Source organism: Micropterus salmoides, unplaced genomic scaffold (genome assembly GCF_014851395.1).
Source record: "Micropterus salmoides isolate LMB-PRFRI ecotype aquatic unplaced genomic scaffold, ASM1485139v1 Ms_hic_scaffold_6, whole genome shotgun sequence".
NCBI classification, from domain to species: Eukaryota; Metazoa; Chordata; class Actinopteri; order Centrarchiformes; family Centrarchidae; genus Micropterus; species Micropterus salmoides.
In genome coordinates this window covers 11,206,630-11,232,083 of record NW_024044348.1, presented here as the reverse complement: position 1 = coordinate 11,232,083, position 25,454 = coordinate 11,206,630, and the positions used below count along the sequence as shown (strand labels likewise).

Here is a 25,454-nt window from a genome sequence, read left to right as displayed (position 1 = left end):
CAAGCCTACGTTCTGTCTTCCATAAAGGCCCTTTCAGAAAAGAAGCGATTTGCACTGTGTGGAAGCTTTTTAGCGCTAAAGTTCAACTACTTTGACCGTCTGAAAGGTTACATGCTGCTTTGTTTGTTTACATTGTATTTAAAGCTCAGTATCACCGCCACGCATCGATTGTAAGTGACACGTTTATATTTAATTCCCTACCAACTTGCTACGTTACTTAATATAATGTATTTGGCCTACCTTTACTCGGGCGTGCAACGCAGGGTGGTGATCCTGCAGTTTCTTTATCAAGATTAATGTAGGTATTCGCTCCTTTAGCAGGAACCTTTTAACGGCAAGTTTTTGAACAGGTGATCCGTCAACTTCAGTAACGCCCTGGTCAGACTTGGTGTACCCGCTCCCACACTGCCGACTTCAGCTGTTTCTTCTTCTTCTGGAAATAAAGCTTCACAATTTGGTCCCTCTGCCAGAGTTAAGCCAGTGTGCAGTAGCCTCTGAAAAGCATGACACTTTGAGCTGGTGCACCACTCGTGTAACTTTGTTTTCATTTTGTGTAACAAAAACAGTTGGTGTAGCGGAGCCTTTACGATTAATTAACCGTGATGTTTAAAAGCGCGGTTAATAGTGAAATCCAGTAATCACTGCATCCCTAGTAGCAAAACAAGACCCCTGAGGATATTATCTTGGGCTATGGGAAACACTGATCAATATTTTTAACAGAAAAACCAATCGATTAATCGACAGTTTAATCGAGAATGAAAATAATGGTTAGTTGCAGCCCTAATTCAGATAGGAAGTTCCACGTTGGGAGAATGTCTGAAATTGTAATGCTCAGCAGCTAAACAATCTCTAATCGAATCTTTCAATAATGATCTCCGTTTTCTAGTCTCTTTTGCCTCTCTCTGCCACTAAAGGCGTTCCTTTGCAAAGAAATGACTGATGACGTATACAAACGCATGATAACTTGTGTTTTAACAAACGTGGGGAACCAGATTAGACATTCTAAACGAGGATACACTTCACCAAAGTCAAGGAAACAACTACAAAATGCATATGCAGGAAGTTACTCACGATGTAGGGGAGAATGACAAGTCATTTGCTAAAATATTTATGTACAGTCCATCATGTTAAATTTAGCATTTTTGTAATTTGCGGAGTATAAGTGCTTCGCCTCAGCCCGTACCAGTGCCACAATGAAGTTTCCTTAAGATAACAATAAGTTTATTGTGCATGCAATACATCAGCTTTTTATTTAGTTGATATTCACTTAATGATAAAGTAGAATTCATATTATTTTCACTGTTATGGTTTTACTTCTCTCGCAGAAAAATAATAAATTAGTCAGGACAGGTTTAATGAATGTCACAAAGGTGACAAGTTGAAAGCCCAACACCCTTTGAGTTCTGCAGAGTCTCTGTGGTGTAGGTATAGTAGTTCATTAGTTTATGCTGGTGTCTGTGGCATGCTTGTCTGGTACTTGATCCCTATATCACAATTAAAATTGCCAATTGTATAACTTACATCATTAAAAATATGAAGCTGGTCAAATGTCCATTTCTTTGGCGTTCTAAGCATTATCCAAATGTACCATCACGGTGAGAGACTGTTACGGTCAAGTAAAGTATTTCCAGAAATTGCTTTTGCAAGTTTCAATAGAGCTGGCAGAACTATTGCAGGCTCTGCAGCAACCTTTCATTTGCCATACAGTTTGTTACTAATAAGACCAGTGCCAGTATGTTAAAAAAGCTGTGTTATTTAGGTATTGGGCCTTTGTGACATGCCTAACAATCAGTAGATTAAATTATATATGAAGCTCATATTAATTTAAAACATATGCCTGTTCAGCTACAACTTTAATACGAAATACAATAAAGCTGCATTTTCAAGAATACATTACCTACAAATAAATGAAAATGATTCAAAATATCCAGATGTCACTTAAACCATGACACTGCAGGTTATAAGGGATTAAAATGTCCTAAATTTAGCTCAGAACCAAGCTCTTAACCAAGTATCAGATTTGATGTGTTTTCATCCATCATAGGCATCATAAAAAATTAATGCCATTTTAATTTAAACTCCGCTAAACAAAGTATTGATGATGTATCATAAGCATTTTTCACCCCTTTTATTTTTATGTTTAAATTTAGAAATTTCTTTTCTCATCATCCAGCTGTAGTGAGATGTGAGTAGAAATTCAATAGGGAGACTTCTGTGAATGAAGCTCAGGAGGACTACACGCAGTTGCAGTTCCCAGGTGGTCCTGAGGCCAACATCAGATAGGACACTAATGATGAAGAGGCATGTGTGCCCACAACAGCAACATGTTTGCTGTACAGCCTGCAATCTCAGGCTACTGTCTCTACAATTCCCCTTCATCTTGTGGTGTCTGCCGACCTCTGTGGGATTAAATGCAGAGGGCAAATGCAACTCATTGGTCTTCCTGCTTTTCATTTTCTCGCCAGACCAGTGCAATGAGATTTTCATTTCATACAGTTTCATGTCTTTGTTGTCAGCCTTTTATCTTCTGTTCCCTCCTTCTTTCTTCAACACAGTGAGGCCCGCTCAATTTTTAGTACCACTTTGCCATCACACTTCTTTGTCCACATACAAGTTGGAAAAACTGTGTTGTTTGGTTGCTACCAGCAGCATGTACCTTCACTGTTTTGGCACCAGTGAAACAGACATCTATATAAATACAGAATCTGTAAGCAAGAGACAATATTTTGCTATCAGAAGCCTTCTGATTTGCAATCAGGGTAGTATTGACCAATCACATTTGAGCGGGCTTTGGTTTCATGCAGGGAAACCTTTTGTTTTGAGAGCAAAAGAGGTGGAACGCATTGGCCAAGATGCAATCTCAGAATCCATCGGCTATCGTCTGACAACGATTTAGCTCAACCCTAGAGATAAAACTTTTTAATTTGTCTGCATTCAAATCTTCCTCAGACGATAGCTGACGGGTTCCCAGATTGTTGTAATCACAACTTTGTGTCGTTCAGCATTGAAGTGGAGGGGTTTCAGATTCTCTCTCTGCCTGTGGCAAGCTGGGACTAAACCCGTCTAGCCTCAGGTGGGGTGGCACAGCATTAAACGTACTAATGAGTAAAATATTTATCATTCTGAGCTCAGTTCAGTTGGGTTGCATGAACTGAACCTGCTTGGGGAGGGAATTGCCTGATCCATATTTTAGACCAAAACTCCATCTTTTGTTTGATCCACAATGGGCACTGTGATTTTGATACCACATAGGCAGGAGGGAGAGAAAACAACAGGCGGAGAGTTAAGCCTGAGTCAGAGTAGCTGGAAGGCTAAGAGGTGGGGGGATGGTAGGACAGAAAGGGGAGGAGGATCGGGAGGGAGCTGGCACTCAGTACAGAGACCTCTAGCTGAGAGTGGGAGCTTTATATAATGGCCAGGTAGTGTGCAAGCCCCCCACCCTCCATCCGCCTACACAACCTCCGCACACCCACACACAAACATCCTGCAGAACCTTTGCAGAAACTGCTTGGCACAACATTATTAGCCTCACATCTCCCAGTCTCCTGAGACTCAAAATAACTGCATTACTGTTCACCTTCTCAAACCAGGTAAAGTGCAGCAGTTTTTTTAGCTCTGCCTACAAACATGTGGAGCTCAAAGGGAAACGATGTTGGTTGCTTAAAGCCGCTATTTTGGTCTGTTTAGGTGTAATGGATTGCACAACGTCTAGGGGACACTAGTGCAGGTTTTAGACTTTTACGATACCCCATTCAGTCTGTACACAGGTTAAACCCACATTGGCAATTCATCTGAAAGGGTCACTTTAAGGTGCTCTGATCAGGATTTTTGGGACCGATCGCTGGAAATTTGATCAACCAATATTTATCACAGGGTCTATTTGAAGTCTTCTATTTATTTGTATTTATTTAACTAACTATTCTTAACAACATTAAGTATCCACATTTAAACATGGGAAAGTCTCATGAATTGACAACTGTTTAACTTATTGGCAGGCAACGTGTGCAACATATTTCACTGTCTCAAATCACAGCAGCCCACGCTCCGTTTTGGAGAAGCTAAGAGCTTAACAAATATGCAGTGTTTCCCACAGAATGACAGTGTAACTGTGGGGAGACAGAAAGGGAGTTTATTTCTATTTCTAGCAGGTTCATTTTAATTTCACCTTTTAATTCTACTTAATTCTCCTTATTTTAGTATTGCTTCAATTTGAGCAATTCAGATTCTACTTATCGAATGCGGTTCTTATTGAATCTCTGTTCTGATTCCAATAGAGGTGCACCGAAATGAAAATTCTTGGCCGAAGCCGAAACTGAATATAATGAAAAAATTTCAGCCGAATACCAAACAAGTACATTAAAAAAATTTAATTTTTTTTTGCCAATTTTTTTTTACCATTGAATAAATTAAAAGGTCAAAATGTGCTTTTTACTCAGTGTTTCCCACAGCATTTGGAGAGACTATAGGAGGTGGGTCCGAGGCCCGAGTGGGTCCGGTAAAGTAAATTACATGTGTCAATTTACTTTTAATGGACACATGTAATATGTTTTATACTATCTGTGAATATAATCCAATTAATCTTATTTCCATCCTGTATAGAAACCTTATTTTGAAAACGTTGTCACATGTGTATCCAACCCAATTTGATAAATTATGTTGTATGTGGTTCTCGTATCGCGTACCTCTTCAGGTAGGACTCTCATACTGTAACACTTGTCTTTGTAAAGAGAGAAAATTACAGGAAAAAGTCGCTAACCTGCCTGTCAGCTCGCACTTGTCAGTTTCAGTGGATTTACCATAAAGGCATGAACACGTGTGCACTCCAAATTGCGGCTAGCTTAATCGCCTTCTCACAAATGAGTTACAGAAACACTCAAAGCGGGTCAGTTACCTTCAATATAAAATGTGAATATCAGCTCATCTGTGTTTTGTAGCTGAGTGTGAGATGTTGCTTCTGTTTTTGTTAGCTGTATCTGCGGGTTCATTGTAGCTGGGAGGCTGCAAAACATTGAACACGGTGCATTCCTTCAGATTCACAACGTGTTGAAGTAAGTACTTCATGTTCTGTTGACATACTGCATAATAAATAATAATATGACGTTAGGTCCATGTAGCAGCGTGACTCATATAACCACAAAGTTAGGAACCAGTAAGCGGAATCAAGATGCACATGTCTTAATGAATCCACGGTTCTTGGAGATTTGATAGTTCTTGATACCTAGCACTATGCACAAACTACTTTAATCTGCTTACCTTGCTTTCCCCATCAGTCGCAAATACCATATAACATCTCTCTCTCTCTCTCTCTCTCTCTCTCTCTCTAAAATGCTAAAATGGGTCAATACACCTCATCCGTCATTGACCTCTTCTGATCGGCCTTTATTAAGACCACAAATCAAACTATTTAGAACGAATATCAGCCGATCAGTCGCTGCACCCGTAGCGCTTGTGAGCTGACATTTGTTTGTGAATGATTTTTCAACCAGGGTTGAACTGGGACACTGGCAGCCTTCAGTGTCTCTGTTGGGAATGTGCATTTCATTTAATCATGTTGACTTTTAATAGTCATTTAACCAAATGAATACTGAGGAGAGAGCAAGAGAGAAACATAGGAGACACATGTGATTGCTTCAGTTTACACTTAATTGTTCACTCCTCATATGCATCCAAGTTACCTGTTTTTATATAGGGTTTATCAATGGGCTTGGGTCAGTCTGCTTTCACCTCACCATGCCAAGCTGTCGTGTGCTGACATGTGTTTCTACTACTGCCCACTGCTACCAAGCAGGACCGACCGCGGCCAACCCATTACAGTCTCTTACCTATTTGTACAGCTACGTGGCTGTGCCAGTGACACACAGACACACACATTTACATTCATTTAAAAGAAAAGGTTGCAGTGTTACAGTTTTTCTCAGCTGCTTTAGTACATTTCTCAGATCAGAATTGAAATTCTCAAAACTCCTTGTTCAACCTCCACATCATCTCGTCATAAAAGCAATTTCTCATTGTTTTGAACATATTGAAAATGCTTTGACACATTGAAGTAAATCATTATGTACTATTGTCTGCCGTTTCCTACATTATCAGTTGGTTATATCATGATGGTCACAATGAATTAAACCGGTTCTCTGTTGAATAGTTTTACCCCCCAAAACATTTAGGCACAAGTTCGTTGCATAGGTCACTATGTACAAAATGGCTGAACACGTTGCCAAAATCAAAGTTAAATAAAGTCAAACTATCATCATTCTTCACAATCAAGTATACAGCTGAACAAAATGATGTTTCGTACAGACCATGGTGTATAAACAAAATAAGAATAGACAACAACAAATCACAACATACTACAGTAGCAGCACAGCCTACAGACCATTCACCCGATACACACAGTACCATAAATAGTGAACAGTAACAATACACAGTGTTTCACATGCTTACATTTCTAAAGTTGAATTTCTTCTGTAAAACAGTCCTATCTTTTTCTTTCCTGCATCACAATGACATGGTCTGTCAACAAATTATAGTACGAACAGTAAAAACATAACTGTGAATCCCGTCCAGTCTCTTGCAATGTATAACTTTATACTGTTGAAATTGATATGACATATTGAAAAGGTGCAGCCTAGTGCATTTTCAATCATTGTCATCAAAACGTTAGCCATAGTTTACATTTACATACATAAGTTAACACTTACAGAGTACACTGTTATATTTATAACATGACTAAACATTTTGACTATCTTGTTCGTAAACAATGTCACAAGAACTTGTCATTCTGGAGATAGACTAAGGATTCTGAGCAAGTTACGGGCTTTTGCAGGTAATCCACTGTGTTGTGCTGTTTGTTTGATATGTTTTGAGAAATGCACTTACTGTACAAAGCGAGTGAAAAAAACTGTAATATAGTTCCGTTATTTGTATTTTGTGTTTTTTTATCATTATATTATATCTTTTCTATATATATTTTGAATAGCACACTTCTGTATTGTACATGAACATGTTTTTATTTCACACTTGCTTTGGCGAATGTTAACGTTGAATTGAAGTGAATAGAGAAAAGGTTTTGTTTTGGTGCTGTACTTTTGTAGCTTCTACCTGAATCTTTGTGGTTTGGAGTTTAGTTTCATTCCTGTGTTCCTGTTTGCACACATCAGCCTTATTTTATTGGTTACTGAAATTACTTTCGAAGTAAACCTTGCATTTGCATCTGCCATTGCTGGTGAAACTGGTAAGATGCTTTTATTGTGGAAATGGCCTACGAAATGCATGTATTTGTCCCCAAGTCCGTGGAGCTTCATTAGTGGTGCTACTCTTCAATAACAAGAGGTCTAATCAACCAGATATGGACATATCTGCACTATTCACTATTCACATTTGCACTATTTAATCAGTTTTAGATATGGCATGGAGCAATAGTACAAACAGAAACAGCCACGGGGAGCTAAAAAAGGCTGCATTTGACAGGCCTTACTGTGGTTTGTGACTAGCAAACCTCCAAACACGTTAACTTTACCTTGCTGTGCAGTGCAATGGAAAAATTCTCACAGCCGTGAAAGCGCGGCTCAACTGGTCGCGGTTTTTCACAGCATGGCTCAGCCAGACAATTTCATTTGTTGGTACTTCACAGAAGTTGAGGTTGACGGCTGACTGCAATTTGAGCCTTAAGAACCATCAGCATCTTCAGTCAGTAAATACAGGCACCACAGGGACAGAAACATGGAGGTTTCAGTGCCCCTTAAGATGATGTTTTCTGACTAATTTCTGAAAGTATAAAATCAGGATGTTGCAAGTAGTATGCAAGTTAGAGTCAGAATCAAGGTGTGGTCTAGAGACGCCTGTTTCACCACATTACTTCTGAGTGTCGTCATGAGGGGAGGAAAATATTTATGGTGTACTGTGTCGCCTCAGGCAATGGAAAAAAGGCAATGGAAATGGCAATGGAAAAAAGGCTAGCCTAAATTTGTCCGCCTGTGCAGGCTAAATTTATACCAGGCCGTTTCAATCTTGCAACCAAGGATTTCTTTCTAAGCAAAAGTGGAGTTAATTATCTTTATAAAAATGTTCATTTATAAATATTTTTTATTTGTATAAAATATTTTTATCTAGTATCTCTGTCAGCCCTGTGAAAAAGTTTTTGAGGTAGGCATTTCACCTTCTTTGCAGAGTTATTCACATGCAGATAGTATCACTGTGTGCGTGTCAAATGATGGCCGTGTGGCTGAACGCTGCATTTGAGGTTTTGCACACCAGCCATTTGGCAAGCATATGCGATCACTGCAAGCTTAATGATCTCTCATGTTGTGCGTGGGTCCTGATGCTTTGTGTGTGTGTGTAATTTTCCCCTTCGCATGCTAACGCTTTGTGTGCCTGATCTGTGTCATGTATGCACTATGCACCATCTTTGTGACCGCCTCTGGCATGTGAGCTGAGTTAAACTGAAGCACCTTACATGAACACCGTGAAGTATTTGGTGTGCATGTGCATTATACATTTATGAATTTCCTGTTAGCACTTGTCTGTAGTCATTTCCTCTGTTAAAGTTTGTTTGTGTGTTTGCTGATTGTGTGGGATTGAATTTAAAATAATTACACACCAATTCACTAACAGACCTTTTTGACAGAATGAAATGATAGCTGAATTCCTTTTAGCTGCTTCAGTTTCAGAGTTCTGGCTCATTGTCACACTGCCATGACTTTCTAGGACACTTGAATAGAACAGAACCATTGTTAATGTTATTATTAGAATCAGAATCAGCTTTATTGCCAAAAAAACACAATAATGAAGTTATAGTAAATAAACTAAAGTTGAGATATGAAAAATAGGACTCAAGTAATTCAAAATGCGGCCTTTTGTTAGGCAAAACCTAAGATACATAGACAGCACAGGTGCTAAGTGAGCAAAACTGAACATGCAAAAAACAATGGATTAAGCAAGGCTAAACAGAAAACTGAAGACGAAGAACAAAACCCCAAAACAGAAAACACGGACCAACTGCTAAAGACTAAACTAAACAGGACAGCAACAGGGCGTTAGCAACAAAACAAACAGGGACCGGACTAATAACACAGATGGCTAAGGGAGACAAGATAACAGAACAACACAGACAAACTCAACAACAGACTAAGGTAACTGAACAAAACAGATTAACACTAGCAGACTGGACACAGGACAACAGACAGGACTGAAACCCAAAACACAACAGACTAAATAACAGATACTGAACTGACCAAATAACTGAAACTCACAGAGAGCTAAAGTAAACAGCATGTGACACCTTTAAAAAACAAAGTGTGATGTCAACCGATTCAACTCTAAAATGCCTTTTCAATATATATCTTTAGCATTTCTATCCTGTTTGGTTACATGTATGAGGTTTTTTTTGGAGGACATGTAGGCGAGTACTGATTAGAGTTGCAGCGGTGGTTGCACAAAATGTATTTATTTTTTGAGAATCTATTAGGGGTGTAACCATACACACAATTCACGGTTCGGAAGTCACGGTTCAGTTTATTTTCGGTACAATAAGGGGGGGAAAAATGCATAAATTTGCTCGTTGTTTATTATGAACGTTTGTAAACATCAAAATTAGTTTACAGTTGTTTAAACAAACTTCTAAATTGAACATAATAAAATATATTAAAAAAATAAGAAATAAAATACTGCCTCAAACTACTCAAGTTCTCCACTAAATAAAATATTCTCAAAACAATATAACATATAATAAAATAAATAGAAATAGCCGGACTACAGTGCAGTCAATCAATCCTAGCTTGTAGGCCTGGTCAGATAAAAAAAAACAAATAAATAATATATTTTCCAAATTCTGAAGTACAGTCTAAAATCTGTTTAAATGCCAAAGGGAGCTGCGTTTGCACTTCGCTCGTTTTTTTCCTTGTTGCAGTGATGTTCAGATTTGCGTGGTACCGTTTCAAATGAGTGAACGTTAGCATGTTTGGTGTGATGCCAGAAACATACCCAATTGTTAACACTACTGAGCAGTGTCAGCCCACTGCTTTCTTTTGTATTTCACTAGGAAACTGAAGCGTTCCCAAACAGGAGACCTTAATAATCAGGGAAGGTCTTCAGGCTCTGGCTTCTCTGCACTGGCAATGATGCTACGTAGCGAGGGGCTGAGCTGAAGCAGACATTTTGGCTAAAGTGCAAGGTGGAGATTAACTTAATATGTTTGTGTGGAAACTCGGAATTGATGTATGTTCCACACGTATTCGGTGCACATTTGCACCGTTCTGAAAGTCCTGTACCGAAACTTGACTTTTAATATACCATACGATTAACCCGAGAAATAATTCGCAGAATACTTGACTGAAAATAACTGTTTGTTGCAGCCCTAGTGCTGATACATCTGTGTTAAGATAAAATTAGCTGATGAAAGCATGTTTGAGGACAGCACATTTAAAAGCAAAATCAGTGTGTTCCAGTCCCTTTTAAAGCCAGTGTAGTGTTTGAGCTCCAGCCAGTATTCTTTTCAGCTGAGGTAGAAAAATAAAAAAATGCTAATAAAAGTCAGCTGAGAAAAAAATAAAAAAAGATGACAAGCAAAGACACAACTGCAAAAATGAACAGAAAGTAGATGACAGCAAATAGTGGAACATCAGAACAACAAGGGAAATAAAAGATGAGTGCTGGAAAATAAATCGTAACAAGAGTCAGACAGAGTGTAGAGCTGGTAACCTGTACTGAGCAGGCCTTTCTCAGAAACTAGAGGTCATTGCCAGCTATTCTGCAGTTTTGCAGGCCAGTGTTTCTTCTGACAGATAAAACAACCTATTCAAGGCGACTCGGCCACTGGCCAGTTCCAGCCTGCCTCTCCTCATCAAAGAGGCCTCCATGCTGCCTGTTTCCTTTCATTAGATCTAATTTTCTCTGTGATCACTCATTTTAAATGTCAGTAAGTATAGCCAATCTCACAGCATAGCTGTATTTTTGTTCATTTTGTCAGACAGTGTAGTGATAAAATAATGATCTTATCTGCAGCTTGGTAATGACTGCCGGTTAAGATAATATTTATGAGCTGTGATCAGATGTCACACTTCTTTCAACATCTGAGACCAGAAACAGAAAAATATGTAAAGAGAGCAAGGGGGGGCTGAAAAGCGGTTCCATCAAGACCATCTCCCGTCCTCCTCTCAGTCTAATTACAAACTGGTTTTGCTGTATATGTGTTAAGACAAATTCAGTAACAAATGAAATGCTTAATGCTGTGGACAGAGCAAAGCTTTGGTGAGCAGACATATAGAGATGCAGGGTTTTCTCAGATTGGACAGGGCACAGTCAGGATTGACAAATGGAAAAGGCAGCAGTTGCTTTAAATTAAGGAGCCGTGTCAGTTATGCTGATAAACAGTAATGACATGCCACACCCCTAGAAATATCTCCTGTAACTGCACACTATTAGAGTGCAGATTTTAGATTCTATAACAATTTAATTCCTTAATGCAAGGGGAAAAAACATTAGTCATTAGTCGACCTGATCGCCAATGGGCGGAAGCCTACTGTGCATGCAAGAGTTGGCTTGCACGTTTCAGTAAGCTGTGTGTGTATATGTGGTGTTTTAATAACAGCTAAACAGCTTGAATATCTCTCTCTCTCTCTCTCTCTCTCTCTCTCTCTGATAAACATGGGCATGGAAACAAGCTGTCTCCATTACAGTTATCTGTTTTTGTGATATTAGAAGTTAAAGTCCTGTTCATTTTCTGCATTGACAATGACTGACATTTAGAGCACTAAGGCTTGGACGGGCATTAAATTCTCCCAGTTGCATCATCGGTGCAAAATGTGAGAAACTTTGTTAGAGCATGTCTGATTCCTTGATGTAAAAAGTGAAAGGTACAAGCCTGTGTACATTAAAACCTGAGGAGAGAAGTTAACTATGGCTCCCACGGTGCATTCTGGTAAGAAACCTTCAGTTACAAAGCTTAAAAACGTTGTCGTGTATGTTGCTAACTGCAAGTGGAAACTAAAGGGAATTGTTGGGTCTCTGTTAATAATATTACAAAGAGTATGGTTTAGACCTACTCTATATGACAAGTGCAATGTCACAACTTTTGTTATGAATTGGCGCTATATAAATAAAATTGAATTGAAATTGAATAAAGAGGATTCTAGAGCTGCAACAATTTCATTGATTTAATCACGTAGGATTGAGAGAAAAATAAAAATGTTCTTTCATTCCAGCTTCTCAAATGTGACGATTTTCTTTTTTCAGTTTCATATGATTTTAAACAAAATATATTAGGGTTTGGGGCTGTTGCTCAGACAGAACAAGGCACTTGAAGCTCTCACCTTTTATAATTTTTTTTAGTTTAATAATTAATCGAGAAATTGACGTAATTAAATTAATCCCCTTCCTTTCATCTTATTTACAGAAATGTCACTGTCCATACAAACTGTATTTCCCAGAGACTTTAAATAATCCATGTTGAGGAATGTTATATATATTTTTAAACAAAACTGGAATGAGAATTTAAAGTGCTAAAAACTACCCTTCGCTCTTCTGTTTTCTCTGGAGCTGAGGAGAATTTCATTTGGTTTGGAGGCTCAGCTGCTCTATCTCCCCATCCCCCTTCCTTTCATCCCTCCATCAGTCATTCTCACCAGCTCTGGACACAGCAGATTATTACCCTACACCCCACCCTCCAGTCTGACAAGAATCTACCAAACATACTGATAAAGATTAGACTGTAGTTACCACCATTTAAGTCGAACTGAAAGTGAACATTAAGAGAATGTCTGCAGTAAACCAGCTAATTATATATATATATATATATATATATATATATATATATACCCTGGCAAAAATCACATCATCATCATTTTTATATATTTTTTTTTTCTGTGAAAATGAAAAGCAAAATTTACTATTCCTACTACTGTGGGGGAAAAAAATCTTGCGTACCGTCCAGCCCTAATTCATACACACCTGGGTAGTTTGACAAATTCAATGAAAGATAACGAAAGAATGAAAACACATTTTACTAAGACTTAGACTGAGGAATAAGATAATTTCAAAACAAAAAAAAAATACAGATGTAATGTTCGACAAGTCAGTGATGTTACAAAAAAAGTGGACTGAAGACCAGAATCAAGGCCTACAGCCCAACCGATACTGGATTTGAGGCTTACTTTTATCTGGATTTAGAGGGTTTAAAAATCATATCTGTCTATACTAATTTCTTTAATGAACACATAACATAAACAGACAATTTTGATACGGATCACTTAGATTTGACATTGACACTGATATATCTGCAATAAGTTAATATCTGCCAACATATCAGTCTGGATGATTTATCAGTGTAGCTCTACTACAGCCCTGTTAGAGCACGGTTTGACTTGCTCATTTTATTACATCTGAATCCTCTTGAATCTCTTATCAACTAAATGTAGGTAATTCGCATGGCAAGTGACAAAATGTTAACCTCTGTTCAAGTTCAATCACAGGGCAATATGCCATGTTTGAGTCCTACTACGGACTTTTGTTGCATGTCATCACTCTATTAACCCTTTCTAACAAAGGCATTTTAAACTAAAGTTCAATTATATCACAAAAACTTCTCCCAAGTCCCTGCATTCATACTGGTGATGACAAGTGTTTGCTTGGGGTCTTCACGGCTGCTGCACAGAGCTTGTAGTAGTCGTGAGGCTTGTATTATACTAGTCACCAACTGCTGAAGCACCTGGATGGTGGATGAGCCATCAGAAAGTACAACCTCAGGAGGGACTTTTTGGAGTACACGTAATACTGCCCAGAAGTCAGTTCAGTTTTTGCCTCTTATCTTGCATTCCTGGGTTCCTCAAACGAGTTCCTGAAAAAAGTTCCTCCATTGAAAAAGGCCCAATACTGAAAGTTAAACAGTTTCTATCTCTTTCTCAGTTTTGATTTTGAATTGAACTTAAATTTTTGGACTTTAATAATGTAGCTGATGTTTCATGTTGAAGTTAAAGTAGAATTAGGTGTATACAGAATATGATCAGTAGTTACAGGTGTCATTATCTAAAAGATGATATCCCTGATCCAACATTAGCATATGTCATGTACCGAAATACAGACAGTAGTAATCTTTGTGTATTTAATTTTGTATGTGTGGTGATAAATGTGCAAAAGCCAACATCATAAGTTATTGTCATCCACCTCTGATATTATATAGTTTGTTCCTCACAAGCTAAATGACAACAGTCTGTAACTCTGCTGGGAAATGTGAAATTACTTTTTTTTGCCTAGTTCTTGTAGTGTTTCTTTTTTACTGAATGGATTTTGGTCCTGTGGTTAACCTGCCTGAGGGAATTTCATCATTGTAGGTTTTCTGTGGGTTTCAGTTTCGGTGTCATGTGTTGGTCAAAATGTTGTTTCGGGGCCTTTCTAACAATGTCTCTGGTGGACACAATGAATCCTCATCTTTTCTTTGGCACCAAAACATTTAGGCACCATCACATTTAGATATATTCTTTATTGACACAAAATGTAACAGGCTGGTTAAATTAAGGCAAAAATGTCCTCTTTAGGTTTAAAAACCCACACTTGTCTGCGTGCTGTGTGTGCTTGTTTGTGCAAGAACTCCCCTGTTACCACCAGCTACTCTCTGTGTTGTATCCTCTCTCCCTCTTTCACCCTCCTTCCTTTGTTGCAAGTGTCAAGTTGTGTCAGTAAAACAATACAACAGAGCACATTCTCACAAACATGCTTTACTCTAACCTGGCTTTTCAGTGCAGTCGAATCGGCGATGGGGTGATGCTGTTTTTTGTGTTTAAGAATTAAGCCAAAGAGTACATTTTTATGTAATTAAAAATGTCTTCAGAATATGCCACTTTTGGCTAAGCATATTGTCACACTCTTGGCTCTTGATTGTACTTTAAATAATTTCATTATTTTTCAATAGCTTTGATCGATGTCACGACTAAACCAGACAGTGATTCAGGCACAGGTTAAGTGCAGGAGGGTTTGCTGCACATCTACTTATTTAACCTGAAGTGTGAAACATTTACTGATTCCACCTTTTTAAATGTGAGGATTTGCAGCTTTTCTTTGCCTTGTACGATAGTAAATTGAACATCTCTTGATGTTTTTGAACTGTTAAGCTGCGAGTAATACTCTGTCAGAAGTGCTGGTCAGATGGTTGGTTAGCTTCGGAAACCCCCTTCCGTCTGTTGACCGGGAAGATGGAGGAGTTTAGGGGCCACCTGTTCTGGGAAGGGGAATGATTGAATGGTGGAGAGGAGGACAGACAAGAAAAGAGGAGATAGTGAGAGCTGTGAGCTGTTCATCTATCTCTCTTCCAACACCACTCGCGCCACTGTTTTCTCTCCTCTATTTGTTTTCTTTTTTTCTGTGAAGCCAGAGGAATGTTACACATCCTGAGTGTGTGTGTGTGTGTGAGCCAGTATTAGTGTGTATCCGTCTCGTTTGTGTGTATTTGCTTTGTGGAGAGAGTGGGTGGGGAGCTTGGCATGTGTTTTTGTGTTAAGGTGTGCGTGCGTGCGTGCGTGCGTGCGTGCGTGCGTGCGTGCATGAAATGGTGGGCAGCCAGTGTCATAATTTTTTCACACACCCTTCTTCTCTACAACATGCATATTTCATGGAACTGGTCATTTATGTCGCCAGCAGGAGAGTTTCTTGGCTTAACCAATGCTGTGCGTGCGTGCGTGCGTGCGTGCGTGCGTGCGTGCGTGCGTGCGCTGCCCAAGTCTAGGGATACTTGACAGAACATTATTGAATTATTGAGATTACTGTTCTGTTAAAAAAATGATCTCTGAATGTTGAATATCTAGAGACAAGACAGCTGCTGCCTGCATGCTGCACCTGTGATTGAGCTTCCTCGTCCTGCTGTAAGAGCCGTCAGTATTTGACTGATGTGTTTTTATAACTGTAGTGTGGAAGGCCTCAGAATTACATTAGCAAATGGGGGTCTGCCTCCCAGTGTTTTTTTCCTTGATGAATGTGCCTTAAACCATATGTCTGTAGTGACAAAGGACAAAGGCAGCCCTATGCTGACTTGCAATTGTGTCTGGATGTTGTATACATATTTTGTAAACATGGGGAACTTTGTTATCATCTGTGTGTGAGTGTGTGCAGAGCTATGCATATTAGGGGTCGACCAATAATCGCTCTGGCCGATTATCGGCGCTGATATTCAGCATTTTTCCAATAATCTGCATCGGTCATTTCAAAAACAGATATTTGATATTATTAATTAATTTAAAAAATGCCTTCCTTTGCCTCTGATGCAGCTGCCTCTATCTGTCTGCTCGAGTCCACAGATTGGTGAGTACAATAATAATAATAATAATAATAATCTTTATTTGTAGAGCACTTTTCAAAAACAAGTTACAAAGTGCTTTAACAAGTGTAAAGACAATAATACCCACGAGACAATAATACAAAAACAATACAAGCTTAAAGCATGAAAAACATTGAAAAGACTAAAATACACGTTTAAGATAAATATAAAATTATAAAATACAATAAAATAAAAGGGATAAAATAAAGTCAAATAAGATCGGGAAAGGCTCTCCTATAAAAGTATGTTTTAAGAAGGGACTTAAAAGAGTTTACTGACTCAGCCGACCTGATTTCCTTGGGCAGGCTGTTCCAGAGCCTCGGGGCCCTGACAGCAAACGCTCTGTCCCCTTTAGTTTTCAGTCGAGACTCTGGAACAGACAACAGACCTCTGCCCGAGGATCTCAAGGTGCGTGCTGGTGTGTATGGGACTAAAAGGTCAGAAATATAACAAGGCGAGAGGCCATGAAGAGCTTTAAAAGTGATCAATAGAATTTTAAAGTCAATTCTAAAACATACTGGGAGCCAGTGTAATGAAGCTAAAATAGGAGTAATGTGGTCATATTTCTTTGTTCTGGTTAAAAGCCTGGCAGCTGAGTTCTGGACAGTCTGGAGTCGATCAATAGATTTTTGGGTTAAACAGGTGAAAAGGCCATTGCAATAATCCAGGCGTGATGAGATGAAGGCATGTAAAATGGTCTCGGTGTCCTTAAAAGTTAACATAGATCGAATTTTTGCTATATTTCTAAGTTGATAAAAACATGATTGAACAAGCTTTATAGTGTGCTGCTCGAAATTTAAATTACTATCAAACCAAACACCAAGGTTCTTTGCCACAGGCTTAATGTGATTTACTAGGGAACCAGCAGATGGCAGTATTTGTGGATCTGACGGGCAAGTATATTTGTGTGTCATCAGCATAAATATGAAAAGAAATGCCATGTTTATGGATAATATGTCCAAGGGGAAGCAGATACAAGGAAAACAAAATGGGTCCTAAGACCGACCCCTGAGGCACACCATATTTAACTGGAGAGAAGAGACATAGTTGTTTACAGACACGCAAAACTTCCTATTTGACAGGTAGGATGAAAACCATTCTAGGGCCGTACCCAGTGTCAACCCTATGTCCCGCCCATAGTACGAGCTGATTGGTTACAATTCACAAGAAATTGCCAATAGAACAAGCGAGCCATCACGCTGCAGCCCCTCCCCTCCTCTCTTAGCAGACCTCAGTATCATAGACTGTATATAAGAAATGGACGTAGTCATTGTGACGTCACCCATTGGTTTGTGGACTGTCATGTCGAGTTTTTGCAACTAGGAAGTGCCCGGAAGTGACGATACGGTGGAGCTAACGGCCGTGGGCGGAGCTAGCTAGCTAGCTTGCTTAGCTAGGTGCAACTATAACTCACGTTAACTGTCATTTTAACAGGGCTGATAACTTTGTCTAGCAAACAACAGTCTTAAAACTAAATGTATTCACCAGAGAAAGTGAACAGCCGACTCCTAATAAGCTTTTTCAATGGTGCTGGTTAAATTTACACAGCGCTGAGGGTACGAATCGTCTCTTGCCTGATTGACAGGTTGCCATGGTAACGACTTGTCAATAATAGATAATCCCGCCTTGAAACATACTCTGCTATTTTAAAATAAATGGGACCATAATTTACTAAATGAACATCATTTTGTATTGAAGAAGACTTGAAACTAGCGACTGAGACCATAAACTCATCAGGAAAGTGTTTACTGGGGTAATTTTTCAGCTGAGAAGTAGGGTAATTTTCCCGTTATTTGTAATAGAACTGGACCTCTTTTTGCAATCAGAAGAGTCGCCCCCTGCTGGATTTTCAGTAGAATGCAGGTTTCAGGGACTTGCGCATCGGCTTCATATTGTAGACCGGAAGCTTATCGCTTGCTCAGCATACACGCAGAGCGAAGTAAGTGGAGATCACTATAGATTACACAAAATCATAACTACACTTGTTACTGTAAGTAAGTGCAGCAAAACCAGCAGTACTACTGAAAGGCTGATACTGCATCAGTACAATAAGCAGGAACGTGCATAAAAGCGATATTTTAATCTGTTGTGTTTCATCCACCGCAGCTGTGTTTCGGTTTTACACAAGCACATGAGCTAGCTCGGCTAAAAGCTCATTTATTATAAATAAGCTCAAAAGAAATCTCTCTGTCTGTAGCCTGTTTAGATGGAATGTTATGTACCTTAAAATTTTGCAAATCCTCATAAACTCAGCTGCTTGTTGAGACAAACCAGCTCCTCTATACCACCAGCAGCAGAGGGAGGCCTTTTATTATGGCCAGCCTAAGGCACACCTGTGCAATACCCATGCTGTCTGATCAGCGCTTTGATATGCCACACCTGTGAGGTGGATGGATTATCTCGGCAAAGGAGAAGTGCTCACTAACACAGATTTTGACAGATTTGTGAACAATATTTGAGAGAAATAGGCCTTTTGTGTACATAGAGAAAGTTTTAGATCTTTGAGTTCATGATGAATGAGGGCAAAAAAAGTGTTGCGTTTATAATTTTGTTCAGTGTATATACTATATGATTCACAGATTGACCAAGAACATAATCACTACTTAACATAATTATTAGTCTCAGCCCTAATCGTTAGGGTTTGGTGCTAGGTTCTTTTTTTGTATTATCACAAAAGGATATGTTCGTACAATAAGGGCTACATTGGGACCGACCTCATCATTTTATTGTACTGGTTGATAGGCAAGTGAAGTGAGAGGTTGTATGGTGAAGTGGTGAAATACAACAATGGGAGAAGTGTTGAAATCTGTTAGTGAATTTCATTCACATTAGTGTGAAAATGAGATACAGGTTCAGGATTAGTTGTGAACTATTAAATTAATCAGCAGCTATTTTGATAATCAATTAATCGGTTGAATAGTTTTATAAGAAAAAAATCAGAATTTTCCTCCTCTATGACAGTAAACTAACATTGGCATTTGAGGACATCATGTTGGGCTTTGGGAAACACTGATTGACATTTTCCACCATTCTACAGACCAAAAAGCATATTGATTAAATGAGAAAATAATTAACAATGAAAATAGCCCTTAGATGCAGTCCTAATTCAATTTACTATCACTTAAAACCATGAAAAGCAGCATATTCTACCATGCAAATGCTTTCACATTTTTTCTTAGCTGCACTTGTAACCTGATTCCTGTCAGATGGTAGATATTGTGCTGTGTTGTAGTTGTTCTTGTTGTGATGGGTAGTCACATCTGCTTGACCAGTCATCCAGCGAATCCCTGAAAGTACCTGGGCCTTGCATTCAGTATTACCTCCTGAACAGTAACAACAAAGGTTTGTTACAGGAAGTCAGCCCCAAAGTGGGAGGAGAACAGCAGACACTAAAAGCAGAACTGGTGACAAAAGCTGCGTGCTACGTTACATTTTGTTAAGTTCCTGCTGTGGAGATGGGCTAAAAGACTACCAAGACTGTTACGTTCTTTACCACAGAACAGCATTCTGAAATATGCTTTTGTAATTATCTGTTGTTGCATCTCTTCTATCATGCAGTAGCTATTTATGCATCTCTAATTTCAATATAAATTTTATTTATGTAGCACACTTAAAACGACCAAGGTTGACCAATGTGCTTCACATGTTAAAATACTACAACAAGACACTACTTACACAGTAAAAGTACAGCAATAAAACATTATAATATACAGTATGCGATATATTTCCCTATTTGATTAATGAAAAACAGTAATTGCCCAACATTTTTACCAGACAATGTTTATTTATGGTTTTAGATGGTTCATGTATTGTGCTGTTATTTGAAGCACATATTAGTTTGCTGCACTTTCAGGCACTGAAAGCTAGATACGAAAAAGTGAACCATTTTTACTGTAAACTGCAGCACTTTGGGGGTTTCAGTTCCTTTCAAAACTATCGTTAATACGTCAGTTTTAATGATACAGTGCAGTGCTGTGGTTGGATCACAGTAAGAGGTTTTTTTTCACACCCAAGCAACCCATGTTAAAATTAAAGTAGCTTTGGTACTGTAAAATGTTTTGGTTATTTGTAACATTTAGATGATACTCAGCAAGGTAGGACAGCAGTTGAATGAACTTCAGCTTTGTCATCTTCAACATTACAAATAACATAGTGACCTTTGGCTGTATTCCTGTAAAAAGGAACATGAAGGCACGCTTGGATGAAGTGAAACAAAAGCTAATAAATGAGGTAAGGGTTATTTCTTTCCTAAAGGATGTATACTAAATTTGAAATGCAGATTAGATATGCATTATCAGATAATTATGCAGTTATTTAAAGTGATGAATTCGACTGCATGGAGACAGTATTAAATATAAGAAAGGCTATTTACATTCCATCTGTTTTTGCAATGAAAAAGTGATATTGGTGTATCTTCGTGAGTTTTCTTTTCAAGTCTTAAATGTCGCTGCAATGGTTAGGTCACAAAACATAGCCTACAGCAGTCATGTATGTCATTTTAAATGTCAATTAAATGCAAAACCCCAATGTAACCCAAGAAAAATGTGCCTCATTATAAGAAACAATAATAAAATCTTGAAGGCTTAAAGGTTTAAGCCTTTGTATGTACACTACAGCACACATATCATAATAATAATAACAGTGTGTTTAAGTGATTTGAAAACTTAACACAATGGGCACTAACACTAACTGTGTGTTTTGTCATTTAAGCGTGTTAAGTGTTTGTGAGCATCTGTGATTTTTTATTCTTGCTCTGTTATTAAAGGAGATGAAGGGAGGAGGTTTGTCCAAGACATTCTTACAAGCCTGTGCAGTAGTAGTGTGTGTGTGTGTGTGTGTGTGTGTGTGTGTGTGTGTGTGTGTGTGTGTGTGTGTGTGTGTTAGAGAAAGGTCTGTCTCATAGCTATATTTTGCCATATACTGTTTACATCATCATCCTCTTCCGTGGCAAGACGTCTGCACAACATAAACCAGAGTAATGCACATGTAAATATCTGCCATGTTGTTCTTTCTATGCAAATAGTTGTATTATTTTTCTCTATTCTTCTATTATTCTTAAATAACTTGCATTTGTTTATTCCATATTTATATATTTATACATCTTTTTATGGCATCTGTATATTTGTCTGTGTGTAGCACCTTATCACCAAAGTAAATTCCTTGTATGTGTAAAACACTACTTGACAATAAAGCTCCTTCTGATTCTGACATGGTTAATGGATGCTTGTTAACGTTAACGTTAACCTTATTTGTTACATAGCATCCAAAACTGCAAAGACTAAAATACTGTAGGCAGCCTTGTATGTGATTCTAAGAAAAAACAACCTAACTAATTTTGATTCAAGGAAGTTGTGTTTCCTTTGGTTTTACTGTGAATGATGATCAAATTCTGGTGACATCTGAGAAAAAAATATTTGAAAAAACATTTCTGGGTCGCAGGTTCTTCCCCTCCCTTCCTGATTTAAAATTTCATCAGTGTCCTGCTTCAGATTCAAGCAGGGATCTGTCCTGTGTCCTCAGTCATCTGGAGCAGACAATAAGAAGTATCTTGCTCAAGGGCACCCTTCAGTTTAAATAAGCTATGATGTTTAGTTTTTGATTTTTCACTAAATAGAACTCTTAGTTCAACTCTTTAGTTACTGTACATATAGTAACTGCAAGTGCACTTGTTTTTCTCTCTGTCTAAATCTAAGCTTGTTTTACATTTTACATTTACAACAGCTGCTGAGTTACAGTCACCGAGGGTACAACTTACTTTATTTTACCTAAAGTTGGTCTACATACACATCTGGTTAGATGAAGAGCTGCTAGTGCTTACTCTAGTTTGGGTCAACCTGAAGCTAAACCTGTGCAGGCACTACTTTTTACAGGCTCTTGCTGCAGCTACTCCATCCCGCTAGCCCCTGGGAAGTACAGCCTCAGCCTCACATTGAGCCAGGAAAAATGGTTCAAGTTTTTTCCCACTCCAGCACAGACAAAAACCTCTGCACTGCAATGGACATCAATGACACCCTGTGTCAGTCTATAGCACCATCCAATAAAGCATTTAAAATTCAATCCATCCATTATTTTTTATATCTGGTCAGGATGACAGTGGCAGAAGGGCTAGCAGAGCAGCCAAATGTCTTCTTCCACAGTAACTCCCCCTTGCTTTTAATACGACGACTCCCGAGAAAGAAAGAGTGATCGACATTGCTGTCCTGTATCTGCGCAGGAATTGATTCCCCCGCTCCACTAGAGTTGCACAGTAGTAAACAACTCTGTGCTTCAGCTGTGGGAATCAAAATGAGTGCTCTTACCTATTTGTTGCTCACATTGCATCACATGATATTTTTATATATTAAGTTGAGCCGTTATCAACTTTCCCCATTAGTGAAATTGGGTGCCAGCTTTTGAGTCTGCATGTATCAATGGCCTGTAAAGTAAACCCACCCTTGAGTGCCCTGGGGTTCTCTACAACACTTCCTTGCTAGCTCCTCAACTGGCAGAGTCTTGATTCAGATATTCTCCTTCACTCAAACCCATGGAGTGACACCCTGTACAGAAACCTTTCTACCACTGTACACTCTGATTACTCGTTGCATTAGATATGTAAGGGGCTGTTGAAGGGGGTATATTACCTCAGGTGAGACAATGAAATATAATCCAGGAAGTCTAGTTTGAGTAGCAGATTGAAGAGTTTAAAGGCTTATCAGATGCCGAAACTTGTATATTTTGACTCATAAATTTTGTCACTGTTTGGAAAAATAAATGATCATAATGGTCATAAATGAAAATATACTGCAACCAGTTATTTGCTTCAGTGACTGTTGATTGCCACGCGTTTTGGAACTTCAGGACTGCATTTTGTATCAGTCATGAGAATGGCATTGGTATTGTATCTCGAGTTGATTCCTCATCCTCTCTCTCATCCCCTCCTCCATCACAGCAAATGGTGATGAGCCTGCGGGTGTCGGAGCTGCAGGTACTGCTGGGCTACGCTGGGCGCAACAAGCACGGGCGCAAGCACGAGCTGCTGACCAAAGCGCTGCATCTGCTGAAGGCTGGCTGCAGCCCCGCCGTGCACATGAAGATCAAAGAGCTCTACCGACGACGCTTCCCTGCCAAAATGATATCCCACTCAGAGCTTGCCATGCCCGGACCACACCACCCGGCCACAGCTGGAGTGGTTGGAGGAGGGGGCGCCGCACTGCCCGCTGGCCTGACACAGCTGGCGTATGAGGGTCACACCAGTCACGGCGGTGCCCCATCGCCCGCTGCCTTATTGCCCCTCTCACTGCTCGGCCCAGGGAAACACGAGCTGACCGGGGTGACGCACCACCTGTCCACCGCGGCCACACTCCACCCTGTCCACCCAGATGTCAAGCTCCAGAGGCTGCCCTTCTACGACATGCTGGACGAGCTCATCAAGCCAACCAGTCTAGGTGAGGGTGTGTTTTGTGTGAGAGTTTGTGTTGGATTTAAGTGGAACGATAGTAGATGGATACATTTAATCACAATGTATACACTCTGTTTGCACAATATATCTTCACAGTGCAGGGTGAAATAATTAGTTTGCAAGATTGGTAGCAAGAATTTCCTAGTCAGTCAAACCTGGTTTCAATTTTCAACAGACTAGCAGTATCTTTTACTTACGATTTAAAAAACAAAAACTAACAAACTGTATGTTTGTTTTTTATTGCTTCACAAAACCAGAATTTAAACGGCTTCTTAATATGCAAAACTCTATGTCTAGACACGTACCATATACAGTAACTGCAACGGACTTGGAGACTTTAGAGCATGTCATCCCTCTCTGTATATATTAGTTTCCTGTCTATATCTTCGCTGTCAAACTATCCAGTTAATGTGAAAATGACAGAAAAATGATCTCCAATGTTGTGTTTATTATATCAGTATATTTTCATAATAATATGAAAATAATAATAATATGATTATTATCATGACTGCTGCCATGATAATAATCATGGCAGCAGTCAAAAAAAAACATTGACATTTGCATCTCTGTTGTGGAGAGGCTCCCTGCCAGTGTTGGTGTTGTGCTGCCTGCTAATGTGTTGACAGGGCACAGAAAAAATGTTACTACACAAATATAATTTTCTGATTTCCACAACAGTTCAGAGTAGACAGAGGCCACAGTTTGTTCCCAAGAGGTGTAAGTGAAAATATTAATGGGCTGCCTTTATCCAAAAAAATAAAAGCGGAAGGATTTGCCTTTTCAGATTGTCCTGCTTCAAAGATATTACCTAATCGTGGCACTACTTGTTTATGTTCATTAATGAACAAGAGAGCCTGCATTTAGTCACAAGTTTGAAAACCACAGATAAAGATGAAACATATTTATAGTTTAGGCTTTTTTTGTGGATCTGAAGGTAACAAGATACATTTCTGTATTTATCATAGGTGAATAATGGCTCTTAATATTTATATTAACATATAATGACTGCAATGCGGGAATTTGTTTTTGATGGGCCAAGCAATGTTGCCACATGATGAATTGTCATTATATTTTCATTGTACTTATATATTTCTAGCTGTGAGTCCAATTTCAGTGGCGCCACTGAATATAAATGAATCACTGCATGTAGACCATCAACAATATATGTTGACAGGACTGCGTTTAGCCACACAAAGTCACATGTCTCCTAGATTCTACATTAAGTGATTCATGAGAGCCCAGGCATTTATGCATACAGTAGTTGAGCAGTCACTCTGTAGCACAGAGAAAACAGTTCTCCACTGGCTCTACACCATCACATTTTTCCCATGCGGTGGCACTAGCTGTTGTGAGTCCAAAACAAAGGAAGATCCTAAATGTTTAAGTAAATCTTTCATTGATTGTGTGTACAAAATATGGTATATTTTTACACACAAAAACTGATGAAAACTATGTGTATTTTGTACTAGCCAGTTACAGGTAAACCAGTTAATTATTTTTGTCAGATAACAACTGTAGGAATAACTTAAAGCACCGGAAAACTTGGTTTCAAATCTAAAATTTTTCTTTATAGCATTAAACATCTTCAGGTAATATTTATTAAGAGTTTAACAATAAAAAGAACTGCTTCATCAGGAGTGGGTGTGGGTGTGGTTTGATTGGTGCAGGTATGTACGTGACATCTCCTTTTTCCAGCTGTGTACAACCCACTTCCAACCA

At 38.9% G+C, this 25,454-nt stretch overlaps 1 protein-coding gene across 1 annotated transcript in view; it reads left to right on the top strand.

Moving 5' to 3' along the window:
- The window catches only part of LOC119890131 (E3 SUMO-protein ligase PIAS1-like), a 65,168-nt gene that overhangs the window by 8,954 nt on the left and 30,760 nt on the right, over nt 1-25,454 (top strand). Inside the window, exon 2 of the mRNA XM_038701217.1 lies at nt 23,226-23,721. Within this exon, the coding sequence (XP_038557145.1) occupies nt 23,226-23,721 (496 nt within the window). The remainder of the gene's footprint in view (nt 1-23,225; nt 23,722-25,454) is intronic.